This window comes from Filicampus tigris, chromosome 8 (genome assembly GCF_054856515.1).
Source record: "Filicampus tigris isolate MCC_2025a chromosome 8, RoL_Ftig_1.0, whole genome shotgun sequence".
Taxonomy (NCBI): Eukaryota; Metazoa; Chordata; class Actinopteri; order Syngnathiformes; family Syngnathidae; genus Filicampus; species Filicampus tigris.
This window is the reverse complement of record NC_141224.1, coordinates 12,522,391-12,538,425: the sequence shown is the minus strand read 5'-3', so window position 1 is coordinate 12,538,425 and position 16,035 is coordinate 12,522,391. Positions and strand designations below refer to the sequence as shown.

The following is a 16,035-nucleotide window of genomic DNA, read 5'->3' as shown; positions in this document are numbered from 1 at the left end:
AAACTGGGTAAGGACATTATCAACGAATTAAAAATGTATTTGGCTGCAGCGATTTGGCCACATTATTATCATTGTTGAACCTTGGGAAACCTATATTAACACAATTTGAATGAATGCAGCATCTATATTTTCGATTAATATAAATGATTACATCTTTAATATGACTTTTTTACTGTTAATACAAGAAATTCATCTTAAAACAATAACTTTGTTTAAAAAAAATAATACACACAAATGTATGTATGCGCTGATGTTCACGCGCACACGTATAAACACGCGCGTCCGTCCACGCAGGCGATGGAGTACTCACCCACCCCCGCAGCCCATTGGCTGAAACCTGCTTGGTAGGCGCGATATTTGATTGGCCGAGGATCCCGTCATTGAAACACGTAATTTTACGTCAGCAAGCTGCAAAGAAGAGACAAGCATGGCGGCCGTGCTAAGAGGGAGTTGGTACCTAGGCGGAAGGCGGTGCAAGAATGTTCACTTTGCGACTGGTAAGCATTTCCAGTTGAGACTGTTCAGGCGCTTCTCTTACCTGCTGGCGTTTTAACACTCTTTGCTTCCATAGATCCACATAGTTTTGCTAGAAACTCTTTGAGAAGTTTGAGTACATTTTGGACACACTGTTAAGCTAGTTCAGGGTTGTTCGTGCTCTAATTTCCATATTTCAGGATTTATTTTTCTGTCTTTCTCGATTTTGCCAGCTAATGGTAATTTATCTTTATTATTGAATAGAATACTCCAACCATGGTGGCTTTATAAACTACTTATGGAAGAAAATGGCTAATATCTGCCCTTGTTTGACTGTTGTCTTTAGTTAAGGGTACTTATGTAATACTTTAACTCCACTTACTGCCACGACTGGATTTATGTGCAGGCCCAACAATTTAAGTGGGAAAACTTTCATTTTTTATTTGTTATTACTATTTTTTTATTTTTTTACATTTTCCCGTCCACTTACAATTTCTGTGTACTTATTTATACCGTAGTTGTCGGCAGTTAGTCGAGATGTAATCGATCCAACCCAATCATAAGGGGATGTACAAGTTATTTCTAACTTTCCATCTTTATTTATTTATTTTTTTAATTTGTTTTTGTTTCATGCTTATTGTCTGAGTGTTAAGGTACAGTCTAGCAAGATTGGCAAATAATGCAAACACAGAATGAAAATAACACAAATGTATTATTTTACATCTGAGAATCTACCGACATGCTAATTAATGACACTATCAAGTAAGGCTAAGTGATTAATTTGAGTTTGTCAGGTTTTTTTTTTTTTTTTCAAGCGGCTAAGCATATCCTTGCTGATGTGCATTGCCTGCACTAAAACACAGCTGCAGAAATAAGATGATTTACAAAAACACAAAGTCAGTGCTTTTTATTAATCCACTTTTGCATTTACCTTCGTTTTGTCAAAGGTAGTTTCATTCCATGACGAAATATTAATTTTTACATTATCTTTAAAGAAAAAAAATGACTGTGGTGATTTGACTTACAAATGCCATTAATGCATTCCAGACCCACATAAAACACGAACAAAACATTTGTGACCTATGTTTTAAATTAGTTTTAAAAATTTAAAATTTTTAAATCAAATTTGACAACAAATTTATATAAATGTAAACAATTGAACAACTTGTGCATCATGATTTCATGCAACTTGAGGCTCCTGTTACCGGGTGCATACGTAAACACTCGAAGAAGACTGTCCCAACAGCTCATTTGTCGTTTTTCACAAATGAATGAATTTCTGTTGGTTGTCGATCTACAGGTGTTGCTACACTGTTTATGTTCAAATCCGTTGATTAAAGGGTTATAACTCGGCAAGTGTTGATGCTAGTTTCATTAGCTATGGCGTTTTTCATCATGTGTTTGCATTAAGATGGCAAGCATTTGTCAAATAAAACTAAGACTGTTCCATAGATTCTGCATTACGTGTTTGCAGATGGGATGGTTCACGGCAAGAGTTTTGAGTCATTTGTCCAACTTTATATTCCGTTAAAAAAATCAATTGTAAAGACAAGGATGGTTTGGGGGGGGGGGGCGTTTTGCCCAGACCTACTATCAAGTTTTATCATTAGCTAATTGATTTTTTAAAATGAATTAGAAACTAAATGTTGTTACAGGAAAGCTAGCTTTCTTAGCATCCCTGATAATAAGCATATGACCCTTCTGTTATAGCTTCCACACGGTCCATGGCCTCCAAGACACAGGTGGGATTTATTGGCCTTGGAAATATGGGAAACCCAATGGCCAAGAATTTGCTGAAACACGGATACCCAGTCATTGCCACAGATGTCTTCCCAGAGTCCTGCAAGGAAGTTCAAGAGCTGGGTGCCCAGGTTGGGATTGTAAACATGTTGAAGCTTTTTTTTTTTTTTTTTTTCATTTGTTAGTCCAAACTACTTCCACCTGCTTGTTCTCTTCAACCGTCATGACTTTTGTGCATTTCCTCAGATTGTTGATGATCCTGCCGAAGTAGCGGACAAGGCTGACCGCATTATCACCATGCTTCCTTCAAATCCCAATGTTATTGATGCGTACACTGGCGCCAACGGGATTCTCAAGTATGACTTTCCTTTCCTCCTTAGCTTACCTAATAACTTGCATAGAGTTTCCAGATTGCAATTTAACAAGCCTCCTTTGTTAACAACAGGAAAGTGAAGAAGGGCTCCCTGCTCATTGACTCCAGTACAATTGATCCCGCTGTTTCGAAAGAGATGGCGGTGGCTGCTGAGAAGATGGGAGCAGTTTTTATGGATGCACCTGTGTCAGGAGGTGAATTTTATATACAATATTTAATGGGAATATTGGCGGCATGCACGATTCACTGTGTACACACCCTTAGTTGCCTGTAGGTCATAACTGAAAGTTCCAACTGTGCAAGAGGGTGTTTGTTCTACCTTATGGACATTTTTGAGGATGTGGTTGATGTGCTGCTGTTGAGATGAATAAGGTGGGTGGTCTAAAACTGCAGACTTTGGTAATTTGGCAAACATAAACATAACATTTTAGCAGGTAAGCATGATGCATGATGTTACGGAGCAAATGTCATCCTTTTTTTTTTCTCCCCCCCCCTACCCCCCATGTGGTTTCATTTGGGTAACCCCACAATAGTATCTCTATCTTAAACATATACGGCTGTAATATTTATGGGATCGTGATAGCTACAACAGTCATAATGTATATCGACCAGCCACAACTTTATGACCACATGTGGCAGCACAGCATGCAATTGGGCCTGAGATTTCTTCATCCAGAGGTTTCATTAAACTGCTATCATTTGAAGTATGCATTTCCATAAATGACGAATTAGCAGTAAAACAACAAGCATCAAGCCCTTGTCATTTAAAACAGTTTCCTAATTATGGCTTCATGCTCACTGGATTGATCTTTTCTACACAGCAATCTTGCTTGAAGTGTGTTTAAGTTGAAATCACATGTAACATGTTATGACTTAAGTGATTCTTAATGTGTTTTAGAAGACCATTCGGACTTAGTAGTTGTTCCGACCTGTTAATTCTGTTCAATTCAAAGGAAAGTACAGTATTGCTATTTAATTGAACATTTTAACCCAATCTTTTTTTTTTGACTCTTAGAAGACTTTTAAATTTGTTTTCAATTGCAGTTGTTTCCTGATGTTTATAGCACATCATAGTGAGGTGAGGTGTGTTATATGTTTGATTCAATCACCATGCTAAGATAACAGGAGGCAAACTTTGTGTGTGCCGAAATCAAAAGAAGTACAGTGGCGTGGCAATTACTGTTTAATCCTGTATGGTTAAATCATAAATGTTTAAAAGCACACATGGAGGTGGGAACGTAATTGAGTCAGCATGTTTCTTCTTGCTGATACGTCATGTGAAACAATTTCAGGGCCAAATGAGAAGACTGACATCTGATTTCTCTTCAGAGTGGAAATGATTACACTTCTACTGATGTAGCACACTGAGATGTTTTTGTTTTTGTGTGTGCGTGTGTCAGATCAACAATTGAAGAACTAAGAATAGTTTAACAGCTGCGGTTGAGACTCTGAGCAAAGGTTAATCGTATCAAACCAACACTATGTTGTTTCCATTGGGAATCTATTTGAAAGATGATGCTTAATTGTCTCACATCAACTACCAACAAATTCTACACTGCCAAATTACTCATAGGAGCAATGAGACCTCATGGAAATGTTGGCTTCTTTCCATTAGCGTTCTGTAAACTCGATGACTGATTCCAACATTTCCTGGTACTGGTGTGGCTTGCTTTAACCCATATGAGCTAGCAACATTTTAACTACTGTATTACATTTACTTTCCTTCGATCGGATTGTTAGCTTTTTGTGTGTGTGTGTGTGTATGCTTGCGCGCACTAATTTCTTCCCTTGTGAGCTGCATTGAAATGCAAAATACTGTTGTAAAATGTCATCTTACATTGACCAGTTTTTGATTTCAATACCTTGTAACTTTTTGGAAATTGTCTTTATAATAAAGAAATGTAGGTGTAATTTAGGTCATGTTTCTTGCTGAACGTCTCTGACAGTAAAACTAATCCATCATTCTACTGTAGAAGATATTCTATATCTGTTCTCTGGTTATATTGCTCTCCCGAGGCAAAATCTGTCAGTGAGTGAGTGAGACAAATATGAACACACATGGCGATTTTATGAGCACATTGGTCTGATTTGCCTCTGCCACTTTTCGTCCATCCATCAACCTCTCGGAACAATTTGAAACTAGCAACAAACCGTGACATTCGCATGATTTCCATTGTTAGGTGTGGGTGCCGCCAATTTAGGAAAGCTGACTTTTATGGTGGGAGGAGCCGAGGAAGAATTTACTGCCGCTAAAGAGCTACTCAGCTGCATGGGAGCCAACGTGGTGTACTGTGGCCAGGTTGGAACTGGACAGGTAGGAACTGTCAAGACTTTGTGATTTCTTTGCTACAACTACATTGATTTAAAAAAAAAAAAAAAAAAAAAAAAAAAAAAAAAAAAAAAAGCAATGTTTTAAGTGATTTGTCCAAGTTATGAAACATCATTTTCTCAATCACTGCATACAGGCTGCTAAAATCTGCAACAACATGCTCCTTGCCATTGGAATGATCGGAACGGCCGAAACGATGAATTTGGGTATCAGGTAATAGCATCTGACAGTTGCTATGACGGCGATCTTTTCTGAAATTATTTGAATTCACACCCTGGTAAATGAATGTTCCCTCATGCAGACTTGGTCTTGATCCAAAACTCTTGGCCAAGATCCTAAACATGAGTTCAGGCCGCTGCTGGTCCAGTGACACCTACAATCCAGTGCCTGGCGTGATGGAGGGAGTCCCTTCCGCAAATAACTACCAGGGAGGCTTTGGTACCCAGCTTATGGCAAAGGTCCGTTCACTTGCTTCCACAATGTCGTTAAACTTGCACAATACAATTTTATTTATATAGCGCATTTCATAACAGCTAGGGCTGTAACAGAGCACTTTACAATACAATAAATAAAACAAAAACAATAAAAGGCTGTGGTACATGTATTAATAAATATAGACATAAATAATATTTAAAATATAAATAACATCTAAATAAATAAAGCCAATAAATTGACATAAAACACTATATACAATTGACACCGGAAAAGAGCCAAAAAATTCAGGTCTGATCAAAAGCCAGAGAAAAGAAATGTGTCTTCAACTGGTTTTTAAAAATGGACAGAGAGGGGGGCTTGCCTAACAACGAATGGGAGGTCATTCCAGAGGGAAGGACCAGCAACAGAAAAGGCTCGATCCCCTCTGAGGCTCCGCTTAGTCCGCTGCACCTCGAGCAGCGCCTGGTCTGCAGACCTGAGGCTGCGGGAAGTTGCATAGGAGTGGAGGAGCTTGGAGAGGTACGCCGGGGCGAGGCCATTTAATGATTTAAAGACAAATTGGAGAATCTTAAATTGAACCCTGAAATGCACTGGGAGCCAGTGAAGGGAGGCCAGAATTGGTGTTATGTGCTCGATCTTCCGAGCTCCAGTTAGTAGGCGGGCAGCAGCATTTTGGAGCAACTGGAAACGTTTGAGGGAGGACTGGCTGACTCCAAAATAAAATGCATTGCAGTAATCTAGCCGAGATGTAACAAAGGCATGGATGACTATTTCTAAGTGCTGATGGGAAAGGAGGGGCTTTACCATAGCCAGCTGTCTAAGGTGAATGAAGCTCGACTTTACAACAGCGCTGTTTTGCTGGTCCAATTTAAGATCACTGTCCATTTTAAAACCCAAGTTTGAGACTGTTGCCTTTAGATGTGAAGACAGGGGGCTCAGGTCAACAGGGCGGGATGGAGACGAGCCACACCATAACTTCTGTTTTCTTTTCGTTGAAATTTAGTGACGTCCAGTCTTTCAAGTCCGTTTTTGCTTAGCGGGATATAGATTCGACAGTCGTCCGCGTAGCAGTGGAAGGAGATTCCGTGTTTTCTAAGGATGGAACCCAGGGGCAGCAAATGCAATGACCCCGGAATAGAACCCTGTGGAACAACAGAGGGGCAACAGAACGAGACATACGTGGTCTCCAGTGTCATTTGCCAGGAGGATGTCATTGAAAACACACAGCAAGGCTGACTCTGCGCTATGCATCTTCTTGAAGACTGACTGGAAAACTTCCATGACATTGTGTTTGTCCAAGTAAGCCCAAAAAGCACTAAGTGAAAATGATAAATTTTCAGATTTGTGATTCAAATACCAGAAAAATAAGTTCTGATCACTTGATGTGAATTTCTTACCTGAATTAATATATATATATATATTCTTTTTTAATAAATGCTCTTATTGAGAGGATGCTGCGACTTCTTAATGACAAAAGTCCAAAAATCAACAAAAGTGAAAAATAAAAAAACACATCATGTCCGGTATCAAGAGAAAGCGTAAGCTTCTCTGCGGATCCGGGTTTAATTTAAATCTACATCCTTACACACATCCAACAAAAGACCGTAATACAACCCCTCATGGTATAAACAAAATATCCTTGTTGCTATGCAAACATTCAAAGACCACTCATTGTTGGTCACAATTACTTTAAGAAAATCGCATGCCCAGTTTGAAATTCATTGGACACTGCCCGGGTACAAAATGTATTCCCAAATAATGGTCATTTATAATATAATTATAATCGTTTCTAAAAATAATGGAAAATGTTATACAATATGTATGAAAATTTGGAGTTATAAAGATGGGAAATAGGTGCTGTTCATTTATTTTCTTTCTAGTAAGTGCTAGTATGTTTTGCAAAGAGGACATTTCAACAACTTTGTACATTCTATACATCATTGGGGAGCATTTTGAATGACCTTTCAGGAAATGTAGGTCTGAATTTCTTCAATTTCACCAGAGTTTTCTGTTTTGCGCTGGAGGGTCTCATTTTGTTACAAAATGTTGTAAGTTTTTTTCATAGTAATTAAAAGTAGGGACCATTGTTTATGAAGGTAAGGATTCTGCAGTAGCAGAGGAACAAAACAAGATGATGGTTTTCTCTTGATGACTGCATGACTTTTTTTTTGTAGAACTCTTACTAAATGTTCCTGTGAACAGAAGTGAACTTTCCTTGTCTTTTTCAGGATCTCGGTCTGGCCCAGAACACAGCCACCAGCACAAAGACCCCTGTTCCACTGGGCTCCTTAGCTCATCAGATCTACCGGATGATGTGCGCCCGCGGTTATGCCAGCAAAGATTTCTCCTCTGTGTTCCAGTTCCTGCGCGAGGAGGAGGAACAGTAATATGTGCCTCCTCCTCTCCATCCCATGCGAGCCTTACCTTTAGCGGGCCTGTCGGCGCAACTGGGCTGCTGCCATATTGTAGTCGAGGGGGTGCCTTTGGGGGCCCGATGAGGACTTTTCCCAAAGTTGTCAAAGACAGAGCAAAATGAGCTCCCTAAACTTCCTTCTACTTGACAATGCAACACTCCTCTCTGTTGGAGGGATACTGTCCCACATGCGGAGGATTCATACGGTTGAAGGCTGTCCCAATAATAGCACTTACAACACGATACGTGTGTCAGTCGGGGATTTTAGTTACAAGAATGAGACGGTGTATATCTCGTTTGTAATGATTTTATGTTACTCTTTTCTCTCACTTCATCGGCGATTGGCAATGTGACATAAGAGTGTCATACAGTATATCTTGCAAAGAAATAAAGACAATGACATGTCTTCTACTGGCGATTCCTGGAAAATGTATCTCTACACACTGTAACTGTATGTGTCATCTTAAAACTGACTTCAAGAACTTACTGTAGTTTCAAATAGTGGGTTAATGCACATTTTAGTTCTTCTGGTGAAATCTTTTAATTAATGGTTTGAATTCTAAATATGTTTGTGAGCCGCATGAGTTTCCTGCCACTTATAAATTCAGTAGCTTCTACAAGTAGTTTGACTCACCCAAAAGACAACACACTAAGGACCTTCACCAGGGGACCCAGCTTCTTTTTTTTTTTCCACAAGCAAATAAAAGCAAAAAACACTTACTCCAAATATTTCCAGTTGATTCAAATACACACTGGATTTTTTTCCCCTCTTTTTGTCTGACCTTTTTAGAAACTTTTGGGATGTGAACCATGAGTCATTTCATCCTGACTTTAGCGCGGCATGTTTCTGATCCGCTCCTCCAAAGAGAGCCACTGAGGGGCCAAGGTGCCACAGGTCATGCGATCACAAGACAAGCCCATAAAAAGTCCATTAAGCACTGTAGGCTGGGAGCTGTGTTGTCATCTGCTTGATAGGTACTGCAAACAACGCAGTACTTTGCTCTCGGGCCTGCATGCGTGCTGTCACGCCAACTCGCACCCGTTTATGCTCAATGTGGTTTCTTCTTTGCATCCTGCAGGCACCAGGTAGCCCCAAACGACCACATGAATATCCCACGGCCCTGACTTAAAACATAAAAATAAGAGTCTTGCACATTGGTATTTGTTTCCTCGTTGTTTTGAAAAATCATCAAATCATCTGACTTTGCAAAAATGAATTTCATTAGTTATCGCATTTGATTAAAGGCAGTCTGAGCAAATTGTCATTTCAGAAGTGTTTCAAACTGGTAGTCTTGCACACTAATCAGCAGACAAGTAGTTCTCTGTTTTTAAAAAGCTTGATCTCTGCTTTAGACAGATAATAGTGCAGGACACAACGAATTACGTTTTGATGAGGATGTGAATTAAATTTCAGTTATAGGAATGTAGCCTTTACTTTTTATGAGTCTATAGCATCAATAAAACACTCCACCGCCAGAATGCACCTAAAGTGTTGTTTATTCTTGATTAACCTGGAAGTAGCCTACTAGCAAAAAAAACCGATGGAAAACCCCAAATCAAAATCTTATCCAAATAAAATACAAAGCTAAATGAATTATTTGCACTTTTATTAGAGTTCATCTTTGATAGAGGTCGATATAGAGTTGCCTTCTAGTTATATGATGACGTTGCTAAAATGACCAATCTTCTGGTTGCCTAAACTTTTGCCCAGCAACAAACAATACTGTATTCTTAAATGCTAATTATTGAATCTATTTTGTATACATTAATATATGCATACTGCAGTAGCATGAAGTGTTTCTCTGTTTTATAAACTAAAGATATACTTATACTAGATATAAAACGTTGTTTACTGTACAGTATTAACAACATTTTCAGTCCACATCCTCCTACGGTGTCCAAAGTCCGACCTGGGGTCCGCTTGTGAGCCGTAGATCCTTTTGATTGTCCCACGTCATTTTCTAAAGTTAAAACACAACTGCACAAAATTGGTTACAAAAAATATTATATTAGGATCACACGAGTGCTCATAAGTATTTGACCCCTTTAAAACAAAGTTGAGATGTAGGCTGTTTTTTTCTTAAATCAAAGTACTTATAACTTTGCCTACATTTAATTGTTTTTAGGAAGTTCACTATACAAGAGGGCAAGAATAATTTATTCTTTTCGTTTTATTTGTAGGTCTACCTTTTTAAAATGCAAACCGTTTTTTTAAATCCTCAGAATGTGTGTATATATATAAAACATGTTAAAAACGCGTTATGTTGATATATATATATATATTTTTTTTTTTCTTTTTCAGAAATGTTCACACATTTCACATTTAAAGTTAACCCTTGGAGGAAGATTAAATGTAAGGTTATCCGCTCTGAAAAGTACACTTGCCTGTACACGCTATATGAACATGGCCCATAAAAATTTACAACCTCCAAAAGGTGGGAAATTTCTATTAAAAATATATGAAAGGTCCTCCGATTTAGTTTAACGTGTATCACTTCCTAACACACTAAATGTAGCAAACAAAGTAAATTTACAGTTTGGTGAAATGGTGAATATATTTTGTGGAATGTTAAGTTCATGCTTTTTAATGTTGTTTTGAGCTTAGTAGAGCTAATTCTGTGCCCTTGCTGTCGCTTCGACCATTTCATTCGTGCTTAATGTTTCTTTTGTTTTGTTTTGTTTAGATGAAGCAAATGATGATTGATGGGCGGTTTTGTGTCTCTGTGTAAAGCTTCCCTTTTGCTTTGCTGTTCCATTGTGTTTGCGGCTCTTTTGTCTTTCAACTTGACCTTGGACTCCAGCCGCGTCCTGCATGCCGGCCTTCGGACTAATGTCTTCGCCTTTTTTTTGTTTTTGTTTTGTTTTGTTATTATTTGTATTTTGTGGGGCCTTGAAATATCTTATTCACACCAGAAGATGGTGATTAATAATTAATTTATTAGTGAGACTTCTGTATAAAATCTGCTTGGGGATTTTTAAAAGGGGTAAAAAGCTGCACCTTGGACTCATTAAGTGCTCAAAGAATGCTTTGAAGCCTTATTAGGAAAGAGCATGTGGAACCGTGCATCAATATTTCAGAAACGAGTCTGACGTTTAGCATGCATGGCAGAGCGCAATTTAATCACAATTTAAAAGCAAAAAACAAAAACGGAAGTAGTGTGTTTGTGTGGCTTGATGTGCCTTATTATCTCCTGTGCAGACCTTGATCATCTCCTTTGCATATCACGTGTCTGTCCCGGGCCAATAACCTCGCGATGGTTCCGTGCGGGTATGGTTCCCCTGCCAAAGAGTCCCTGTCTGGGTGCATTCGGTCGAGGGGGGTTCGAGGAAAAAGAGCCGCACGCGTGCACGTGTCGAGACATGCTATGACCGCGTCATTGCTGCTGCACTCGCACTGGGCCGAGCCGCTCATGTTCGTCTACGACAGCAGCGCGGACGAGCGTGCCAAGAACATGCAGGACGCGCCGTTCCCCGGGGGGAACTTTGCGCCCAACCAGTGCCGGAATCTGCTGGCGCATCCCGCCTCGCTGGCTCCGAGCAGCGCCGCCTACGCCAGCGGCGACGTGCCCGCGTCCGGTGTCGGTGACGCGGCCAAGCAGTGCAGCCCGTGTTCGGCCACGCAGAGCTCACCGAACGCCTCCCTACCGTACGGATATTTTGGCGGTAGCAGCGGCGGCTATTACCCGTGCAGACCGGTGTCGCACGGCGGCGCCAAGGCCTGCGCACAGCCCGCCTCTTACGGGGACAAGTACGCGGACTCGTCGCTGCCCGCCGAGGAGTTCTCCAGCCGGGCCAAGGAGTTCGCCTTCTACCAGGGCTACTCCCCGGCTCCCTACCAGGCGAGCTACTTGGACGTGCCCGTGGTCCCCTCGCTGAGTGCGCCCCCCGAACCCAGACACGAATCCATCCTGCCCATGGAGCCCTACCAGCCGTGGTCCATCACCACCAACGGATGGAGTGGCCAAGTGTACTGCGCCAAGGAGCAGCCTCAGGCCAATCCTCTGTGGAAGTCCTCCTTGCAAGGTGAATTCATTTTTAGTGACAATTTTGATGAACAAAGCCATGTGTTTATTGGAAATGTTTTCTGATTGAATGTCGCGGTAAGAAATATACATGTTTTTGTTGTGCCTCCTTTCATTAAATGCGAGAGTCGTGCAAGGTTTATTTCTTCAGTTTTTCCAATTTGTAATATGCATATACAGTAGTAATTATAATAGATCATATGGGTTTGATTTTTTTTCTCCTTTTCAGCAAGAGAAGCGCTGCATACGAGGCCATTTTGAAGACGTGCACAATATTGCGTGTTTTCCGTGTTAATGCGCAGAAATTAAGGGGGGGAATAAGAGTAGTTTTAAATAGCCTTTTTCCCTGTTCACTGTCATGAGGAAATTCTTATTATTATATTCAGACTCCGTCCAACTTAAATACAAATTTCCTATAAGGAAGTAATGCAATGTTAGATTCCCCCCATTCTTCAATTTAAGAGGATAACGCCCAAGTTCACGTAAAATGCCATCTTGAAGCAAATGTAGTGTTTAACTTCTACAATAATAGCAAAAAAACATTCTTCGTTGATATAACAATAATACAAACTATAGTAACTACTATTTCATTACATATTTATTCTTGTGATTTAACATGATTAAATGTCACAACGCCTCCTCCAGAATGGCATCTGTTGTGCCAACATTTGTTTTAAACTTTTAAATGATTTTTTTTAAATACTTGATCCTACAGTCATTGTAAATTGAAATAGATAATGATACTAATCAAAAGGTAACAATAATCATTTTAATGAAGAACAATCTTTAAAATCTACCCCATAAACCGTCATCTTTGATAGTGGGTGATAACACAGGTTCTTTCGCTATATATATATATATATACATTATTATTAGCAATTAGCATAGACTACTGTAAACAGGCTATTGTATTCGTAACAGTAAATTTATATTTATATTTCCCCCCCCCACAATAAAATGTTTCATTGTTGGTGCACTATCTAACAATTAAAGATTTTCTCCTTATTTCTTTTCCGCACGTCGCTGCTGTTTTGTTTTTATTCTACTACACATTTTATTTTGGTACACAATAGCAATGTATTTCCCGTTTTTCTTTTCACGATTACACACGATTAATCATATATATACACACATACATACATACATACATACGGTATATATATAGTTTTTTATATTTTATTTTATTACTAGTATGACTTCTTTGATTTATTTATTTTTTTTAAACAGGATATGTGTTTTTATTCCGTTGTCTTGCATTAAGTGTGCGCAAAGCGTTGAAAGTGACACGTTGCATCATCCCAACCTGCAGCAGACAACACATGCGGCGGTGGCGCGGACAGCCATGTTCGCCGTGGCAGGAAGAAGCGAGTCCCCTACACCAAGGTGCAGCTCAAAGAACTGGAAAGGGAGTACGCCACCAATAAATTCATCACCAAGGACAAGCGCAGGAGAATATCTACGCACACCAACCTGACAGAGAGACAAGTGACCATCTGGTTTCAGAACCGGCGCGTCAAGGAGAAGAAAATAGTCAATAAATTCAAGAGCTCCTGTTAGCTCCTCGTCTATTTTGCTTTTGGGGAAAATATGGACACAGACGTGCCTTGATCACAAATAAACTGTGCTATAATTTATTACCTTCACTTTTGTCGCCAGAGTGCCTCCTTTCACGTTTTTTCCTCCTTCCTCGGGTTTTAATTGGAAGCAGTCCACGCGGCGTGTTGACAGAAAGTCGGAACTGTTTGCAACAAGTGTGTATGATAAACTTCCACTTGTGCCACACCTCATTAGATCCACTGCTTCCACACATATTCGTCTTCAGACGTCTTTATTAATTTTCCCAAAAAGTCAAAACTCGAACTAGTTTGGATTTGAATGAACAAAACATGCAGGTGGAGTTTTTCAAAACGTTTGATTAGCAATGTTAAGCATCAACATGTCTTCATGGATCCATCACAACAAAAAGGCTGCATGTAAATCAACTTTTAAAAGTTTAAATGAACAAATGTATGCAACAATCAAGCAAATCTATTAGTGTTTCTTTGGAGTCTGAAGTGCTCCATGGGTCATCGATACTTCATTTCAATATCATCTGCCCTTTTATGTTTTTTTTTTTTTTTGCTTTTTTTCAAATTCCAATAATGACATCGAAATTTGGCATTTTCTGTCTTTTTTGCAAGAAACATAACGTGTCTGATGATTGAGGTGATCGTCACTGTGTATTTCTCTTGTGTGTCAGTTATTGTGATGATTTTACAAGTGGGGGGGAAAAGAAAGAAAGAAGAATATCGTGTTGACGTATTGAAATTTGTACATATTTTGGACATAGCCAACCGAAAATGTCAATAAAGCTGCTTTAAAAGCGCGCGTGTGTTTCCGGTCCACTTTTAAAATGGTTATTAGTGGGATATATTGCTCACTATGACGTCAAAGTCGTTTCTTACATGTCATAAATTTCTTTTTTTTCTGAGCGCCAATGTTGAGGCTATTTAGTATTTGTAGCCATCTAGTGTGTGAAGTCCGCAATTACAGCGTCTGCTATTCTAGGCCGGCTTTGCTTCTGCATTTGTTACTTCACTTTTTATCATCAAAAGTAAAAACAAGTTTTATATCATGTTTGTCAATAATAATAGCGAATAAATTATTAAATTAACGCGGTAAAGGAGTTGCAAATCCTCGAATTATGGGCATTTTTGGTCTAAATTAAACATTGCTCATTAATATGTTTAATTTATTCAGAATAGTTTAGCGTCCTTTGTATTTATTGGTCCGGCACACGACAGATTCGAGCAAGGTACGTTTTAGATATTTTTTCTTATTGAATTTCTCTCTTAAAGATGGAATCTTAACTGACGGAAACCAAAAATGTTCATAAAAAATAAAGATTTTAAACTCAAGATGGATCTTGACATTGTAATTCAGTTATTCGCAAATAAAACACTTTAAAAAACGTCTTTTATAACAGCCTTCTACATTGTACATAATTTTTTTTTACATTTTTTCACAAAGGGCTTTCACAAAGAGTATGTTTAACTTTTTTCTTTTTTTTTTAGAGAAAACAGTTGCATATTTTTGCCTTATTTCCACAATTGAATCACTCTTTGCGGCTCATGTAATGGAGTTATTTGAGGCTTTCCTTTCTCAGGTTCCATGCAGCTTGTCTTCAGACCTCATTCTCTCTCTAATTTGGTGTCATTGCGCCCCCTAACGGTAAAGCAATAAACCTACAAAAAAGATAAGAATAGTTTACCCTGGATGGCATTAACAATGTTTTCTTTTGATGAATTAAAAGGCTTGATTTTCATATTTAATTTCTGAGTATTGAATTTGACGCCACAAAATAACTTTTCATCATGCGACCTTAACTTGTGATGTGCCAAACTATGCTCTACTTGACCTGAATCGCTGCTTTTCTCGACTACAGTGTGAAGAAACAATCACATCCTTTACATGATGCATCCATCTGTGACTCATATTAAAGAAAGGGAGGAATTGTTGTTTTACTAAATGTAATCTACAACACCTGAAAATGTAAACAACAAAAAGAACAAATAAAGGCCACACACCTTAACCTTAAAAATGATCATAATCAAGATAGCATTTGAATGCAAAATTTAATCACACATTTGAAAAGATTTAAGAATATCTTTGATGTCATTTTCCGCGTGAACAGCTGCAATTCTGTGAACGAAAGTGGACTTTCACCCCCTTAGGCTGTATGGAAATCAAATTTTTAGCTCCTATAAGAATGCATATCTTCTTTTCATGCCCTCAATTTACTTGAAGTACAAGAAAACTGAGCCTTACAAAATCAACAATTCTCAAATAATCCATTTGTTTCGTTGTCACGGGCTTCGTTCCATGGTTAAAGGGAATACATTACATAAGTGAAGTGTCAGCACAGCATATAATTCCTGTTTGCTTGTTGCTTTTGGTCATCATCTTAACTGCAGGCTGGGAGGGAAGTGTGGTTTAACTTCACGGCAGACATGTTTTTTATTATGACTTCCATCCCAGTCAAAGTGCCTCTCTGGGATTAATGCAATAACACACATTATGAGTGTCTGGTTAACCCAAAATATTTATTTGAAAACCTCTTTCGGTGGGCCAAACACGCCACCAGCTTGCCACTCTGGAAGCTTCAACTGTTCACAGATGAATGAGAATCATGGAAGAATGACTAAAATGTGTTTTCATTTTGATTGAGGGGAAGAAAAAAAACAAAAAAACGCAAGTTCGTGTGTGAGCA

The 16,035-nt window shown here is 38.9% G+C and overlaps 2 protein-coding genes across 2 annotated transcripts; both read left to right on the top strand.

The window, feature by feature from the left end:
• Positions 1 to 336: 336 nt before the first annotated feature.
• hibadhb (3-hydroxyisobutyrate dehydrogenase b) lies at positions 337 to 8,175 on the top strand. The gene is made up of 8 exons (XM_086037241.1): positions 337 to 497; positions 2,185 to 2,345; positions 2,461 to 2,570; positions 2,660 to 2,781; positions 4,768 to 4,901; positions 5,053 to 5,129; positions 5,218 to 5,374; positions 7,580 to 8,175. The coding sequence occupies exons 1-8, from the start codon at positions 428 to 430 to the stop codon at positions 7,736 to 7,738; spliced, it is 990 nt and encodes a 329-aa protein (XP_085893367.1). The 5' UTR covers positions 337 to 427; the 3' UTR covers positions 7,739 to 8,175.
• A 2,924-nt stretch (positions 8,176 to 11,099) lies between these two features.
• Positions 11,100 to 13,434, top strand: hoxa13b (homeobox A13b). The gene is made up of 2 exons (XM_086037972.1): positions 11,100 to 11,787; positions 13,096 to 13,434. The coding sequence occupies exons 1-2, from the start codon at positions 11,130 to 11,132 to the stop codon at positions 13,341 to 13,343; spliced, it is 906 nt and encodes a 301-aa protein (XP_085894098.1). The 5' UTR covers positions 11,100 to 11,129; the 3' UTR covers positions 13,344 to 13,434.
• The last annotated feature ends 2,601 nt before the right edge of the window (positions 13,435 to 16,035 follow it).

Coding starts and splice junctions, on each gene's coding strand:
- hibadhb (XM_086037241.1), top strand. CDS start 428: ATGGCGGCCGTGCTAAGAGGGAGTTGGTACCTAGGCGGAAGGCGGTGC. Junction 5,130..5,217: donor ACGATGAATTTGGGTATCAG/GTAATAGCATCT, acceptor TCCCTCATGCAG/ACTTGGTCTTGATCCAAAAC. Junction 5,375..7,579: donor GTACCCAGCTTATGGCAAAG/GTCCGTTCACTT, acceptor TGTCTTTTTCAG/GATCTCGGTCTGGCCCAGAA.
- hoxa13b (XM_086037972.1), top strand. CDS start 11,130: ATGACCGCGTCATTGCTGCTGCACTCGCACTGGGCCGAGCCGCTCATG. Junction 11,788..13,095: donor GTGGAAGTCCTCCTTGCAAG/GTGAATTCATTT, acceptor CCCAACCTGCAG/CAGACAACACATGCGGCGGT.